This window comes from Engystomops pustulosus, chromosome 2, assembly GCF_040894005.1.
Source record: "Engystomops pustulosus chromosome 2, aEngPut4.maternal, whole genome shotgun sequence".
NCBI classification, from domain to species: domain Eukaryota; kingdom Metazoa; phylum Chordata; class Amphibia; order Anura; family Leptodactylidae; genus Engystomops; species Engystomops pustulosus.
Window position 1 is genome coordinate 249197388 of NC_092412.1, and position 18042 is coordinate 249215429.

General features: G+C 45.6%; 1 protein-coding gene across 2 annotated transcripts in view; it reads left to right on the plus strand.

The window, feature by feature from the left end:
• Positions 1–10532, plus strand: part of SH3BGR (SH3 domain binding glutamate rich protein) — a 44678-nt gene extending 34146 nt beyond the window's left edge. Inside the window, exons 5-7 of one of the 2 annotated variants that reach the window (XM_072138781.1) lie at positions 3213–3269; positions 7079–7185; positions 10242–10532. In XM_072138781.1, coding sequence (XP_071994882.1) covers positions 3213–3269; positions 7079–7156 — 135 coding nt within the window. In that variant the 3' untranslated portion in view covers positions 7157–7185; positions 10242–10532. The remainder of the gene's footprint in view (positions 1–3212; positions 3270–7078; positions 7186–10241) is intronic. The other variant, XM_072138782.1, reaches the window with a different exon arrangement.
• Positions 10533–18042: the final 7510 nt, after the last annotated feature.

The window sequence follows — 18042 nt, forward strand, 5'->3', positions numbered from 1 at the left end:
ACTGCAAGAGACCTTGAGTCCTGTCTGGCAAATTCTACCCTGGGGTGATGGCACAGGTGCCCATAGAGAGGGCTCTAAGTGCCACCTCTGGCACCCGTGCCATAGGTTCGCCACCACTGATCTAGATCATCCAAAGATACCATGGGAGAAGGTGATGAGACCAAGATGAGACCATGAAGCATGGGGATGGAAACATCATACTTTGGGTCAGGGGTGTAACTTGAGGGGGTGCAGAGGATGCAGTCGCAACCGGGCCCATGAGGCTTTGGGCGCCCATAAGGTGTCACTTTCCCATATGAGAAGACTAGTACTATAAACCATACATTGTAGTCGGGGGCCTGGCACAGACTTTGCACTGGGGTCCATCAGCGTCAAGTTACGCCACTGCTTTGGCTGCTTTTCTGCAGAGGGAACAGAACGGTTATAATGTTCTGAGCAGATGGATGGGTCCATGTATTGCAAGAATTTGGTCAACATCTTCCTACCCTCAGTAAGAGCATTGGAAACAGTTCATAGCTTGGTCTTTCAGCACAACACTGATCTGAAACCTAAAGCCAGGGCAACTGAGGAGCGGCTCTGTAAAAAGATTTTCAAGGTCCTGGAGTGGCCTAGCCTGTCTTCAGACCTGAGCAACAAAAACCAAATGCCCCTACATATTATGGCCCAGCCGAGCAACTCCCAAACTGCAACAACCAGAAATACCAAAAGAAAGAGCTGCCAAATGAGTAATAGAAGAAAGTTATCCTTTATTAATATTCCATACAGGTCAAATACAAACATATAATGGGGAAATCAATTAACATAGGGGAAACAATTAGTCTCAGATGAAAAGTGGGTGTAACGGGTCACACAGACAATGGAAGTAAAAGTCTCTATGGGAAGAGTCCGGAGGGAGGAGTCTGTGGACCAGTGGACGCTCTGGACCACTGCGGGAGATGGCATGCGGCCCGCGGTGGCAGCCAAGGTACAGGGATGTGCAGGAAACAGTCCAAGCCTGGAATGACAGCAGCAACACAGAGGAACACTGGTGCCACTGGCAAGGACTGGAGACACCGCTGGACTGAAGACAGGAACACCAGGAGCGTATGGGAACGCTGGAGACAGGAGACACGGAGGCGCCTGGAAACGCTGGAGGAACACTGAGGCGTCTGGAATCGCTGGGAGACAGGAGCGTCTGGAAACGCTGATGGGCAATCACTTCAGCAGGAACCGCTGTGGGAAGCGAGGTGTGGAAACCTTGGAAGTTCCATTAGAATGCTGAAGATCCAGCAGGGAGAGAAGGGAGGTGCCGGATTATAAGAGCGAGCCGGATTAGCAGGAGCCAATCAGGAGGACGCTGGCCCTTTAAGGCTTGAGAAGTCTGCGTGCGCCCCCTAGTGGTAAGAGTGCGCGACTTCATGCAAGGAGACGTGCGGCCTACACGCCGGGAGCCGGAGCACAGACAGGAGCCAGGAGAGGTAAGTGAGGGCAGGGGGACGGGGACCGGCAGGCAGCGGAGCACGGGTGTACCCGTGATAGTGGGACATCCACAGAGTACTTATAACCCCTTCCTACATGCCCTATGGTCAAAAAATGCCCAATATAAGAAAACAATTAGTCCAACAATGGGACGGAGATACCTTCCTGTATTACAGGTTCCAAAAATTCAAGACACACTTACCCATAGGCATAATGAGGGTAGACCAAGGACAGTCAGATGGGGGGGGGGGGAGCAAAAGAAATTAATTTGCTCCCCCCCCCCCGTCTGACTTTCCTTGGTCTACCCTCATTATGCCTATGGTCTACCCTCATCTGGGACTAATTGTTTCCCCTATGTTAATTGATTTCCCCATTATGGGATATACATTTTTGTATTTGACCTGTATGGAATATTAGCAAAGGATATACTTTCTTCTATTACACATTTGGCAGCTCTTTCTTTTGGTATTTCTGTCTTCAGACCTGAACCCAATGCGAAATCTTTAGAGGGAGCTGAAAGTCAATACCCATCAACAGCCTCGTGTAGTGGGCCAAAATCCCTACTGCATTGTGCACAAACTTCAAGAAACATCTGACCTCTGTAACTGCAAACAAGTTTCTTAAAGGGGTATTCCTCCCATGAAGACAAGTTTCTTATATGTACTCAGGATGACAAAATAACACATTCTCTAATTCACTGTTATTAACAAAAATACAGCATTTCACAGATATAATTCCAACCTGTCTCTATCAGTCCTGGTGTACATAATTTCAGGTGCCCCTAGACACGACCCTGTAACTTCTCAGTTAGGGTTGGGCCGTCATCTTTGATGAGATTGTACAGATGAGATTTCTGTCTGTCTCTGCTTTGAGCCTGTAGCCCCGCCCCCTGCACGGAGCTCAGATACTCTCACTGATTACATCCTGCCAGGACATCATGAGCAGAGAGAGAGAGGCTGCAAACTACTAACTACAAAGAGATAAGTGATCCGGGGGAAGGAGGAGGCAGGCACAGATCTGTGAGATGTAGCAGAGCTCACAGTGTAAAGTGTAAAAGTCTGTCAGCCTCTGTGTAATAGGCATCTCATCATCTCTGATCTGTCTCATCTCTTTCTATGTTGTAAGATACTAGTACAATGTCAGAAGCCAGATGAAAGTGTATATACACCCTGTACCCTAATAATCTAACCACAGTGTCATCCCACAGAACTAGATGGATCATAATGTGTCTGCTTAGAAAGGCCCGCCCACACCCTGGGATTTTGCACTGAGCAGCTTAGAGAGTGATAGGAGCTAAATCAGCAATAAAACTGGTAAAATGTTAAAGTAAGGGGTTAAATGATCTTTATTGTGTTGATATCACTAGGGGATTGAAATGTGAGAATTTTGTTTCTTGGGAAAACCTCTTTATGTTCTGTTTTTCTATTGTATCAGATACTTATTTTATGTAATGAAATGCTTATTAATTATTTAAAAATCATATATGTGATTTTCTGGATTTTTCTTTAGATTTTGTCTCTTACAGTTGAAGGGACCTACAATAGAAATGACAGATCTCTCCATTCTTTAAAGGAGGGAAACTTGCAAATTTGGCCTGAGATCAATACTTACAGTACTTCCCCCATTGCAGCAGAGTGTCACACTGGAGCACACAGTATAAAGGATGATTCTGGAAATACATTTTACTTTTACATTTGTTTTCAGGTTAATTTTTCCATCAAATTTTTTTTAATGTTATTTTAAAACTTTTGTAGGAGGAGCCGGAAACAGCAGCAGCAGCAGAGGAGGAGGATGCAGAAGTAGCCGAGGAAGTAAGCAGATAAATAGTTCTGTACACTGCCCAGATAATTAGTGCTATACAGTCCACAGATAAATAGTGCCATACAGTGGCCAGATAAATAGTGCCATACAGTGGCCAGATAAATACTGTTATACATAGCCCAGATAAATAGTGCCATACAGTGGCCAGATAAATAGTGCCATACAGTGGCCAGATAAATACTGTTACACATAGCCCAGATAAATACTGTTATACATAGCCCAGATAAATAGTGCCATACAGTGGCCAGATAAATAGTGCCATACAGTGGCCAGATAAATACTGTTACACATAGCCCAGATAAATACTGTTATACATAGCCCAGATAAATACTGCCATACAGTGGCCAGATAAATAGTGCCATACAGTGGCCAGATAAATAGTGCCATACAGTGGCCAGATAAATACTGTTATACATAGCCCAGATAAATACTGCCATACAGTGGCCAGATAAATAGTGCCATACAGTGGCCAGATAAATAGTGCCATACAGTGGCCAGATAAATATTGAGCCCAGATAAATACTGCCATACAGTGGCCAGATAAATAGTGCCATACAGTGGCCAGATAAATACTGCTATACAGTGGCCAGATAAATACTGCCATACAGTGGCCAGATAAATACTGTTATACATAGCCCAGATAAATACTGCCATACAGTGGCCAGATAAATACTGCCATACAGTGGCCAGATAAATACTGCCATACAGTGGCCAGATAAATAGCGCTATACAGTGGCCAGATAAATACTGCCATACAGTGGCCAGATAAATACTGCCATACAGTGGCCAGATAAATAGCGCTATACAGTGGCCAGATAAATACTGCTATACATAGCCCAGATAAATAGTGCCATACAGTGGCCAGATAAATACTGCCATACAGTGGCCAGATAAATACTGCCATACAGTGGCCAGATAAATAGCGCTATACAGTGGCCAGATAAATACTGCCATACAGTGGCCAGATAAATAGCGCTATACAGTGGCCAGATAGTAAGTGCTATGCACAGCCCACATAAATACTGTGTCACACATGGGGGTGTGGGTGAGTCTCTTGGAGCTAAAGTTTGTGGACTTCCCAGACCAGGGATGGTACTAGCCGCAACCCGGGACCGGAATCTAAGTGGCCCCTGGTCTTTGCCAGAGCCCACCGCAAAGCGGGATGGTCTTGCTGCGGCGGGAAGCCACCAGGTCGTTCTACCGGTACAACTAGGCCCACGGTGGCAGCCAAGGTAAGGACCTCAGGATGCCAGGACCTCGGGATGGCAGGACCTCGGGAGCACAGGACCACCACAGGAGCACAGGACCACCACAGGAGCACAGGACAGCCACAGGAGCACAGGACTGCCACAGGAACGCCACAGGAACACAGGAACGCCACAGGAACACAGGAACACCACAGGAGCACAGGACCGCCACAGGAATACAGGACCGCCACAGGAGTACAGGACCTCCACAGGAGTACAGGAACGCCACAGGAGCACAGGACCACCACAGGAGCACAGGACAGCCACAGGAGCACAGGACTGCCACAGGAACGCCACAGGAACACAGGACCGCCACAGGAATACAGGAACGCCACAGGAGTACAGGACCTCCACAGGAGTACAGGACCGCCACAGGAACACAGGAAACGCGGAGGGGTCTGGAAACGCTCATGAGGCTTTCACTTCAGTAGAATGACTTGAGGATTCGGCAGGGGATGCTGGGAGCCGCTGGGCTATATAGGAGCCTGGAAGTAGCCAGCGCCAATGAGAAGGAGGCTGGCCCTTTAAGTTCCTGGATAGTCAGCACGCATGCGCCTTAGCAGTGGGAGCGTGCAGCCTAGCCAGGTAGCAGGCCCGCGGCCTGGACGGGGCCGCTGCGGAGCCATCAGGAGCCGGGAGAGGTGAGTATGGACTCGGGGGAGCGGGGACAGCGGCAGCGCGGACCCACAAATGAGGGCATGGGTGTAACCGTGCCATACTGCCATACAGTGGCCAGATTAATAGTGCTGTAGATAAATAGTACCGTGCAGTGCCCGGATAATTAGTGTGTATTGCCTATATAAATAGTTCTGTATAAAGTCCCGATAAAAAGTGTTGTATAATGTAATTATACATAGTTGTCCAGTTAAGGCCAGGTGATACAGTGGCTCGATAAATAGTGCTGTATGGTATCCAGAGAAATAGCATATAGTATAGTATATATGGATAGATAGATAAATGCTGCCATACAATGCCTAGAGAAATAGTGCTGTATAATGTCCAGATACATACTGCCATACAGTACCCAGATAAATAGTGCTGTATAATGTCCAGATACATACTGCCATACAGTACCCAGATAAATAGTGCTGTATAATGTCCAGATACATACTGCCATACAGTACCCAGATAAATAGTGCTGTATAATGTCCAGATACATACTGCCATACAGTACCCAGATAAATAGTGCTGTATAATGTCCAGATACATACTGCCATACAGTACCCAGATAAATAGTGCTGTATAATGTCCAGATACATACTGCCATACAGTACCCAGATAAATAGTGCTGTATAATGTCCAGATACATACTGCCATATAGTACCCAGATAAATAGTGCTGTATAATGCCTAGATAGATGGTGCTTTACCATGCCCTCATAAATAGTGCTGTACAATGCCCAGATAATATGGACTAGATACAGCGGCTCAGATCTATGTGTGGTAGATACTTCTATAATGGCAGCAGCAGCTCCATGTTTGGTTGTCACCTCTGTAATACTGTATAATAGAGAAGTGATTATGCTCCAATAATATATCCATTGTTGTCTCCTTTGCATCTAGTGAGAAGGGAATAGTTGTAGACTTTAAAGTATTACTCCAATGTCATAATGATTTTCACCAAATTTTCATATGTGATTCTGAGAAGCTGATTTAGGCTGCCCACAGTTCCCATGATGCCTTGTGTTTTCTCATTAAAGAGAACCTGTCACCAGGTTTTTCCCTTACTATTAGGCCGCTCAGTTGGGTATGAAAGGTCCTTTCTAGAATCCTTCTTGTTTGGAAATCTCACCCATTTACTATCTCCAAAGTAGCTCTTTATAGTCTCCAAGTCCCTTAGTGTTCATCCAGATTCATATGCATTATGTGTACACCCTACAATAAAATCGCCTGTCCTGTTGGACCATTAATATTCCAGCCGAAAATAAGGCACCATCCAGACACGGAACCGCTCAAATATATTTCTAGTCCTTAAGATTCTCCTAGTAGCATATCCCAGATCAGATAAAATTGTGCAATATAAAATCCACGAGGACGCCAAATCACTGCCCGACCCTGGCTTTTGCACCTTAGCTTCTTTCGGGGCCCCTGGGTTGGGTAGTGACTTGGCTTCCTCGTGGATTTTATAAATCCCCTGAACATTGCATAGTATACATGCAGGATCCATACATTAACTAACCTGGCAGCTTTCATCACATAGAGGGACACGGAGCAAGTAATAGGTAGTATAAACCTGCTGTGAAACATTTATATGCATTTTATGTGTCAGCACTAAGGGTTAGTAACTTCTCTGTGGTGAAGAAAGTGTCCCCAGCATAAGATGGGGTAGTAGGCTGCAGAGGAGTCTAGGACACATCATGAGGTGCAGAGAGAGACAAAGACAGTTCTCTAGAATCACAGACTGGGATTGTGCAACAGGGGTGATCTTCTACCTCACTATTCTGTTTAGGAGTCTTCCATAGTTCAGAACACTTTCAGCTCTGCTACTCCCTCTCACCTATACAGGGAGCACATTCACATAACCTGACCTTCACAAACTCTCTGTTCTCCCAGCAGGAAGCAGAAGCAGATGATGAACAAGAAGCCGAGGAAGAAGAAGAATTAGAGGAGGAAGAAGAAGAAGAATCCTAGAGATCAGGACCATCTCCTTCACTATTCAGGTGTTACTACAATCCTCACCCATCTCCATCATGTATTGTTATGTTATAAGAGTTAGTATTAGTTTTACAATCCTGCAGTGTAAAGCACGGGGGAAAGACGCAGCAGCTTAAGCCTTAGATGAGACAGCGATCAAGCTACCACAGACTCTCCATAGACAATGCAATTAAGTTACTTAATAATAACAACTATGAGACATAGTAAGTTGAGGGGCATAAGACAAAGGTAGAGGGGTAGTTTTCAACATGGGAGGGGACATTCTAGCTGTAAGCGAAAGGATCTTTATATGTGGGTTCATAGTGCTGGTGTTATTATGTAGTGGATGTAGTGGTATTATTTTGGCATTGTCAGGCAGTATTATTTGACCACATAGTGGCTGTGCTGTGATTTATTCATAAAATATTTAGGGGCACTCATACCATGGGCTTGAGGGGAAATGTGTACTTACTTTTTGCCCAGGGCCCCAATTTATATCACTACAAAGGGTAGAATAACCTTATATAGTCCCTTTTCAATACAGCTAAATCAACAGTACACAAAGACATTTTATAAAGTCTCTCTTTAGAGGAAAGGTTTCCTTCTCCACTTATCCGACTGTTTACCTGCTCTCCCTCCTTTACTGACTTTCACTCCCAGACCCTGGCTAAATCTGTCTTGCTAGAGCAAGACAGACTGGATGTACAATGGTGTCATACAGAAAATTGGGGAGAGGATAGAATGGCAGTTAACTAATAGATTAGAGACATATGAACAGAAAAAAGATTAAACTATCTTACCCCAAGTGCTTTAAACAATTCATGCAGTTCCCCTTGGGTTCACCATAGGTGCAGGAACACTTGGCTGATGGGTGCCTCAGGGACGTGTTTTGGTCCTGTTTTTTACCTCAGGGCCCCTCTAGTGAGAAGTCTCAGAGGGGCAGAGGGGGCGCTCTAGCAGCTGCTGGCCCATTGTCCTGCTCGGGTGTCTTCTTCTGCTCCAGAACTGCAGACAATTTAAAGCAGACAGCTGAGAAGTGTAAGAAGCGAGGAAGGTTCACTTTAGATTTATTATTTTTCATTATGGCAGAGTTGGTGCAGTTACAGTCCCAAAATAATATCTGGGGCAAAGTCCTTCAGAGTCTTAACTGCAATAGTGGTAGGGGGTACATCAGCTATCAAGGTGTTACCCTTCCCCGGGGCGTCCTCCTTGGGTTGCCCCTGGTGATATGGTGTGTGGGGGATATATTGGCACACGGACACAGGGGTAAATGGTTGCCTCAGATCACACTTATTGAAGGCCACGGGCGGTGGTCATCATGCATGGTGGTCTTCCATGCAGTGGAGCACATCTTAGATGTTGCATGGACCGAGGAGACCAACAGAGGAAATGAATTCGGAATCCTGATGGTATTAGATGTTTGCAGCTTGTAATCCAAGATTCTCTAAGAATACGGAAAGATCTTCCATCTAGATTGGGGGTTGCGGGTTAGTTGAGTGTGTGGAGATCAACCCCTGTACACACCTGGCATAAAGACCAAAGAGTCAAAAACCCCTGAACACTTGGTTTGTTGGGTTCTTATGTTAAACTTAGTGAAACATTCTAGAATTTTCTATGGTTTGGACCGATGGGGGTTCAAGGCCCAATTCCTGTGTCTCGGATGATGCTATTGGATAAACAAATGTTAAATACAAGTAATTACAAATGTTGACCATTAGATGGCAGTAAAGTAACCATAACACTTCTAGAATTAGGTCTAGTTGAGGCTTATTGTTTTCTGGAATGGGCCAGAACCTTCTAAATTTACTCAAAATGTGGAACGCTTTAGAGTGAAAGCCAAGAGAAGGGCGAGTACCACCAGAACTATATGACCTGAATAACATCCTTATACCACCGTTAGGTTGCAGTACCGCAGAGGCTATGAGACACTGCAATAGGGAGAGTCAGGATCTGCTGGAGCTGATAGTAAGTAGTCACTACAGCTCTTTACTTCCATATAATGTACCATAGGATCCTGCTGAGGTTTAGGGGTGAGATGGTAGAGTCAGGATCTGCTGGAGCTGATAGTAAGTAGTCAGTATGGCTCTTTACTTCCATATAATGTACCATAGGATCCTGCTGATGTTTAGGGGTGAGATGGTAGAGTCAGGGTCTGCTGGAGCTTGTAGTAAGTAGTCACTATAGCTCTTTACTTCCATATAATGTACCATAGGACCCTGCTGAGGTTTAGGGGTGAGATGGTAGAGTCAGGGTCTGCTGGAGCTGATAGTAAGTAGTCAGTATGGCTCTTTACTTCCATATAATGTACCATAGGATCCTGCTGAGGTTTACGGTTGAGATGGTAGAGTCAGGATCTGCTGGAGCTGATAGTAAGTAGTCAGTATGGCTCTTTACTTCCATATAATGTACCATAGGATCCTGCTGAGGTTTAGGGGTGAGATGGTAGAGTCAGGATCTGCTGGAGCTGATAGTAAGTAGTCAGTACGGCTCTTTCCTTCCATATAATGTCCTATAGGATCCTGCTGAGGTTTAGGGGTGAGATGGTAGAGTCAGGATCTGCTGGAGCTGACAGTAAGTAGTCAGTATGGCTCTTTACTTCCATATAATGTACCATAGGACCCTGCTGATGTTTAGGGGTGAGATGGTAGAGTCAGGATCTGCTGGAGCTGACAGTAAGTAGTCAGCATGGCTCTTTACTTCCATATAATGTACCATAGGACCCTTCTGATGTTTAGGGGTGAGATGGTAGAGTCAGGATCTGCTGGAGCTGATAGTAAGTAGTCAGTATGGCTCTTTACTTCCATATAATGTACCATAGGATCCTGCTGAGGTTTAGGGGTGAGATGGTAGAGTCAGGATCTGCTGGAGCTTGTAGTAAGGTACTATCTCACCCCAAGTGTTTTATTCCTATAAGTGCAGGTCCATTATGTCCTGTGTGATCCTGCAGATACTTCTGAAGCAGATTCTTCTCTTCTCTGTGTGCAGTGTATGGGAGACCTCACAGTCTCCAGCCTTTGATATTAGAACAGTGAGCACCTGCTATACAGCAATTTACTCATTAACTTTTTATATTTTATTCTAGGCCACCAAAAATAATAATCACACAAATGATCTGCACTCGGCCACTAATCTGCGAATACTTGTTTTCGGATATTTTGACCCAACGCCTCCCGATAAGGACAACGAGCGGCTCCGCTGAGCCCCTTCCTGGCACCTTAACTCTTACTCTTCCACCAGGGGCTTTTCACGTGGGTTCAAGTCATTTGTGGTGGTGAACTTTGCACTGGATATCCTCAGGATTTCTTACATACTGGGTAATGTGGACGTGATTTGTAATAAAGTCGGAAATAAAACGTGTTTTCTTTTTCAAGGAGACCTGGAAACGTGTGCTTTTTTATGGTTAATCCGGAGCATCTTCTTAAATACTCTGCTCTGCTGTTTGGTTAGTAACTTCTCTCTCACATAGTTCGCTTGCAAAATAACCCATCAAACAAGTCAAAGATTAGATACCGAACATTTCCCGTATGTATCCAACCTTACATAAGGGAAAAAAGTGACTCATTGTTTCCCCGAGGAGATGAAGTGTTATTGTTGACCTTTGTGGCGCCAGATTTTCTAAATAATTTAGACTAAAACGGAGGCATCAGAGGTTGGGAAGTGGCTGTTATGTCTCAGGAGGTTCATCGAGAGGAAGAGGGTGTAGCATCACAGGCTCATGGAGGAGAATGACTATTGTAGAGTAAGGCCTCGTGTTCACCCAGGGGCGAGCACACGTCAGCAAGCTGGAGAGGAGGCGGGACGAGCGCTGACTCCTCCCCTCTTCATGGGAAATAGCGCCGCACAGCCATAGACACGGGAAAAGATGGAGCATGCCGGGTCACCATAACTGTCTATGGGGATGATATATGTCCGCACAACAACTACCTAAATGAGTGGGCTGGAAAACACACATCCAAATTAAGTATATGCACACCACACACACATATATAACATATTCACACTCAATACCCCAGATGCCGGGGCCCCTTGGCGCTACGGATCCCATAGCAGCTGCTGTGGCTGCTAACACTGTAGTTAGGCCTCTTCCTTCTCCTATATATATATATATATATATATATATATATACACCTATATATACCTATATAGGCCTCTTTATTCCAGTCAAGACTCTTCTTCTTTATACCACCTCCTGTTCCTATATACAGACCCCAGACCAGACTCATCTTCTATATGCCACCCCCTGTGCGCCTATATACAGACCCCAGACCAGACTCATCTTCTATATGCCACCCCCTGTGCGCCTATATACAGACCCCAGACCATACTAATTTCTATATACCACCTCCTGCTCTTATATACAGACCCCAGACCATACTAATTTTCTATATACCACCTCCTGCTCCTATATACAGACCCATGTCTAGACTCAGCACCCTTCCTTCTTTCTATAGACCCCAGACCATACTAATTTTCTATATACCACCTCCTGCTCCTATATACAGACCCATGTCTAGACTCAGCACCCTTCCTTCTTTCTACAGACCCCAGACCAGGCCAATTTTTTATGTACCACTCGATTCTCTTTATACATAGACCCCAAACTCTTTATATACCCATTCAACCTTTATATATACAGACAACAGACCGGACATATCTGCTATATACGCCCTCACTCAAATACAGACCAGAGAGCAGACTTGTTTGCTATAGACCAAGAGCCCCAGATGGTTTCTGCTTATTCGGAGACCCCCGGATCAGAACCACTATGGTACAGACCCCTCCCCAGCTGTTTATCCACATATAGCAGGTTATGAAGCACTATCTTAGCGCCTTCAGAAAATGTGTATGCAGTCAGCTCCCCCTAGTGGTGGCTGTGGGTAGAAATACTTCTATTATAAATTAAGAGCACTAACAGGCCTGTATACTGTCAACTTCATGAAAAATGTTAAAAAAGAATCTTACTCATTATTTTGGGGGTGGAGAGTCACTGCCATCCATCCCTCTACTTACCTGCACTTGTCATCTCTCTCCCGGTCTGTGGTCCTGCCTCCACCTCCTGCAGCTTGCATGAATGTAGCCAATGCTTAACATCTCGCTGTTTACTTATGGGCGGTTAGTGAGGAATATTCTTCTTAGGGTGTATCTGTTCCTATGACCTTTGGATGACTCATGTTTGACCTTGAGCAGTTACCTGACTCTTAAACCAAACTCTGCCTGCCCTGACCTCGGCCTGTTCATTTCTTGCCCTGTAGTTGTATCTGTCAGGGGTAGTTGTTACCAACTCAATAAGGTAGCGACCTGGTGGGATCCCTAAAGTAAAGTTCAGATTCCTGTAAAGGTGGTGAAAATCAGGGGTCAAAATGGACTAAATGCTTATTCCAACCCTTTGAGGGCACAGCTGTAATGTTCATGGTTATGGGTGATGCACCCAGTGACTGTGCTACCATGACTAAATTATTGGTACCGTGTCTCACCTCGTGTCTTGTATATGTCATACTGAATGTGATCAGCAGGGGTCAGTGTGTGCCGAGTGTGTGTGCACATAACAGTTCTTATTTTATAAGGAGTAGGATTACTATTGTATACGTTGAGATTATCTTCTGTATTTAACTAGGATTAATTTTCGTGTATCGGCGTCCGCCCCTGTAATCCTCCATGTGGCAAGATTTGTCACGTATTTTACATTGTTAGTTTTCACTTCCAAAACTTCTTCCAATAACTGCTGTAAGTCAATACTTACCATCCATTTGTTGTTTCCTCATGTAGAAGAATCCGTCTGACTCATAAAACAATGGAAAAATCCAAAAGTATAGAACATAAATATATCGGGGCACATTTACTTACCTGGTCATGTCGCGATCCCGCGGTGCGTTGTGAGATGCGGATTCGGGTCTGCCGGGATTCACTAAGGTCGTGCGCCCGATATCCAGCAGGTGTCGCTGCTGCGCCGAGGTCCGCCGGAGTTCACCTTCTTCTTCCTGGTGCATGTGAGTGCTGATCTTGTGACACAATTCGTTTTTTAAATTCCGCGGTTTTTCCGAATCCGTCAGGTTGTCCGTTGGCCACGCCCTGATTTCTGTCACGAGAAAGCCGGCGCCGATGCGACACAAACCGATCACGTGCACCAAAATCCCGGGGCAATTCTGGGAAAATCGGAAATATTTGGGAAACCAGACGAAAGTGCGCATTTCGGACCCTTAGTAAATGGGCCCCAATGTGTGGAGCACAAAGAAGTTTTTACATGTAGAGCATGTTTTTTGTTCATGTATCTTTTGTGTATTGATGCGTGTTTTATACATTTTTTATACATTTTTCCCTTTGGTAGTTTTGTTTTTATTTAATTATTAAAAATTTTATATCAAAACAATACATGAAAAAACCATAAAAAATAAACATTAACAGCCTCATCTTTAGCCTACATCATAAGACGAGCATTTTTGTCATTAACCTGATACTAGAAAAAGTAACACAGAAATAGTAACAATTAATGCAATTACTTTTGTAGGTGGAATGTACAGGTCACAGGAGTTACATATTAAGGCTACATTCACACTGCCGTTGCACGCCCGTACCGTACCGTAGTGGGCAACGGCAGTGCACGGGGAGAGGAGGAGGAGGTGAGCGCAGCTCACCCCCGCCCCTCTCCATAGAGATACATGTCCTATCTTTTTCCCGGGTACGGAGCATTACGGTGCCGCACGTGTGCTGCACCGTACCGCTCCCGTAGGGCGCCGTGCGCCCATTGCTGTCTATGGAGGACGTATGTCGGCCGTATATACGTCCTCCATACAGTAGTGTGAATGTAGCCTAATTGTTACAGAAATGGATGGGGAGGATATGATGAAATGATATAATGTAATATGATATAGACATGAATAATGGATGAATGTGATTATAGATGATGAATATTAAATATGACATATATTATGTCTGTGTGTGTGATTTCCTTGGGGGTTAGACTAGGGTGTGCAAAATGAGAGTTCAGAGGTTTCATGGGGACGGGTTTAAAAATTGTTCTCCAAAGTCTCATTGAGACCACTGTGTACAAGGCAGTTGAGTCTGTATATCCAGTACATCTCCCTTGGGCATAGCTTGTTATATCTGCCGTTGCCTGCCGAGATCTGTCCGATGGGGGTAATTGAGAAACCTGTGAAGTCGTCTTGATGGTGAATATGACCGCGTCTAGACACACTGGGGCTCATTTACTCCGCACGGCGCATTTTTGTCGGGTTTCCCGACTATTTCCGAGTTGCGCCTCATTTAAGTGGGGTTTTTGGCGCATGCGATCGGATTTTGCCACAATCGCGCCGACTTGCATTCAACACAAATCAGGGGCTGTGGCCGACGGACAACCTGACTGATTTGAACTAAGCGCGGGATTTACAATTCAAATTGTGTCGCAAGACAATGCACTTACAAGCACCGGGAAGAAGAAGGTGAACTCTGGCGGACAAGCGACAGATGCATGAAAATGGACGCACGATCTTGACGAATCGTGACGGACTTCATCCTGGTCGGAGAACACACTTAGGGGATCGCGACAGGACCGGGTAAGTAAATCTGCCCTACTGTGTTTCATGAACGCATTTGTTGCGTTGCTCCGGTGTTTGGGTTAAAACGGAAGACCCGAGGCTGTCATGGCGACGGATCACCGCTCCCCGATGACGTCATGGGGAGAGACAATCCGCGGCAAGATGGCGACGCCGGTCAGATTTTCCAGGGTTTGAGATCTCCTGTAAGTTATGGTAGATCTATTCGAGAGTTGTGGTATCGACCAGTATTTTTCTAGGATCTCTCTCAGACGTAGATGATTGTCGTTGTAGGTGGTGCCAAAATTCATTTTTCATCTCTTTTGTTTGTGATCATGGGATGTCTTCTCACAAGGAAACAGACAATCTTTTTGGCACAATTTTCCGACACCTGTAAAAGCAGATGAAACGATTTTTTGACAAAATTTTTTGTCCAACAACCTATTCGTGAGAATCTTGATTTGTTTTTGAAAAGATTCTGGGGGTCATTTACTAAGGGCTCGAATCGTGTTTTTACGTCGGTTTACCCGAATTTTACCGTTTTGCGCGCATTTTCCCTGAATTGCCCCGGGATTTTGGCGCACACGATCGGATTATAGGTCCAAGAATTCAATCTCTGTTTTCGAGATGGATTGTGTAAATGACAGGCTCCAATTATTTTGATTAATGAAGGTGATGAAGGACTGGTGTTTGGCTTCCAGGATGAATTTTCTCTGTTTTTCGGGCATGTTCTTACTTCTTTCCAAATATTGATCATATACCCTCGTGATTTGGGATATTTGAATAAAGTGAGGAGACGTCCAGGGTCACCCACCAGTAGGTGGGTTCCCAGGTTATATTTTCTAGGCTGATAAGGACAGTGGTTGAGTCACGGAGGTATGATGGTAAGTTATGGACATAACCTTGAAGATGTACGTCAATATAGTGGGATAATTTACACGTCATAGATGAGATACCTGAGATGATAGGTCGTCCTGGGGGATTTTTTTGGTCTTTATGAATCTTTGGTAAGTGATAGAAAATTGGTGTGGATGGGGAGTCAACCCAGATATATTCTTTTTGAGATTTTGTAATGATATTGTTGGAGAGGGCCTTGTTCAAGGGGGTTTTCGGTCTTGTGCATGAGAGCTAGTGGCTAGCTAGCAGGGACCAGACGGAGGCAGAGGTTGAACGAAAACAACTTACAGTTCTTTATTGGAACCGACAGGAACCGCAGCAACGTGCCTTTAACAGAATGGTGGAGTACTGAGATGCAGTTGGAGGAAGCCACAGGAGGTAGATCGCCAGCCTGGATGCAGAGGGCAGGCTGGGAGGTAGCTGTGTCCTAATAGGAAGCTTCAGCTTGTCCTGGAGTGCTTCAGATATCACCCTTGAAGGTAGGATGATACCCCTTTCCTCAATAACTCTTATCTATTAGCTCCACTCTTCAGAGGCAGGGGCTAGGCTCTTCCTGCTCTGGTATGGTATGCTGGCTGAATAGAGTCTGGACTGGGATAACCCAGTCTGCTTCTTCTCATCTGAGCTAGGCTAAAACTAGTCTCTTCTAGTGTCCTGCAGACCCTCAGGTCTGCCTGGAACTGAGCTCTGGAATACTCCTGGCCAGGGGTTTTGTAGCCCCTAGGTCAGGTGGTGGCTGTTCCTCCAATTACATCTCAGCTTACATTGGACAGAATGCAATACAAATGATTGGACGACAAATCTTGCATCATACAAAACACTTAACTCCTGCCTTACCAGGCAGGATCTACCACTGCAATGTCCCCTGTGTGCTGTAGTGACATGCTGTGGGACGTATTCGCAAGCACTCCTTCGCCTTGCATCGGCGAGGGTGTTGCATACCCCCGGGGCAATTGAAAGAGCCGCCCTCGGATGGTTTGGGGCGCAGAGGTAGATAGGGGCACTTCTATGAAGTGCAGGCTACATGATATGTAGGGACAAACCGCCCATGGTCCTGGAGACAGGCACCTGGGTCTGTGTCGGACTAAGACAAAGACCGGTAAGTGCGAAGAATGACAGTTGGTCGCTAACGCCATTAAACCAAACTGTACAGTAGGAAAGGTGTGGTGTCATGTACTGTAATCCACTCCTTGCACCAAGGCCTGTATATTTGTTATGTAAACACTTCTTCCCTGGCGACAAATATATAGTGTGTGTATATGCATTACATGGGCATATGCGACACAATTAAGCATTATACAATGTACAAGTACCTGCCGGCTGACATTCTTACCCTTGTATGAGTGGCATCCAGGTGCTATCTCTGTAACACCCCCGGTCCCCGAAGGACCCGCAGTTTACGGACTACCCCCACGTGCAAACCTCGGTTTGAGGGATAAGGTGGCGATCAGGGTTTTACATAGAGAAGGTCCGACATAGCCTCACTACAACCTGAAAAGCCTGTCAAAAGTTAGTGCAAACTACTGGCAAACTCACATTGGCTTAGGAGCCCAATGGGTACACATCTTGAACGTTACAAACGTTACAGAGGTAGGCTACTCAGGGTAGCAGAATAAAATGTCTCTTTATCTGAAAAGGAAAAGGCATAAAAGTGCAGGCATAATGTCCATACCTAAAAGGAAGGCAATATAAGAAGTCAATAGCAATAGCAACTTTTCCTTGGAGTATCTGGCAAAAGTCTCACAGAAGGTCTTTAATGGCAAAGTCCATCTTCTGGGTACAGCCCTTGATGTGGGGAAAAGTGCAATAAAGATGCAAAGGGTCTCCTCTAGTGTAGAGTCCTTTGGTAGGAATCTCTGCTGTGGCAGAGGAAGGGGTGCTATCATAGCACATGACAGTGGAAAATCTCTTGACTGAGATAAATAAGGGTGAGAGTCTCAGGAAAGTTTCTGGCTCTGTAGGGATAATGGAAATAAATATACAATATATACACAGTACCTGAAGAAGGCTTTCAGCCCTTCAGGGGTTACTCAGTATCGCTGGGTTCAGCAGGGACAGGATCCAAAGTCAGCGGTGAATCCTGTGCATCCTCAGTGGGAGTAGGTGCCGGCTGGGGACACCCGGTGGTAGTAGCTGGTACTACAGGTGCAGCCATATCCTCCGGACATGCAGGGGGAGGAGCGCTGTCGCCCGGGATGTCGGCTGCTCCAGCCGGGGGCTCAACTGAGCCAGGGACCACGGAGGGGTCCAGAAATAAATAGATGGGAACCTGCGGCAGCGCCGCGGCTCCTTCCAGCTCTGGTTCTTCTGGGGCCGGGTCGTCACCCCATTGGTAACCGGCAAGTGGAGATGTGGGCCTAGTCGGAACCTCCGGACAAGGTTCACTAGCCGGGATGTCTTCTCCCACGGTAGAGCTGCGGGATCTGGCAACGCTCCCGGCAGGGGAGACGGTGGGGT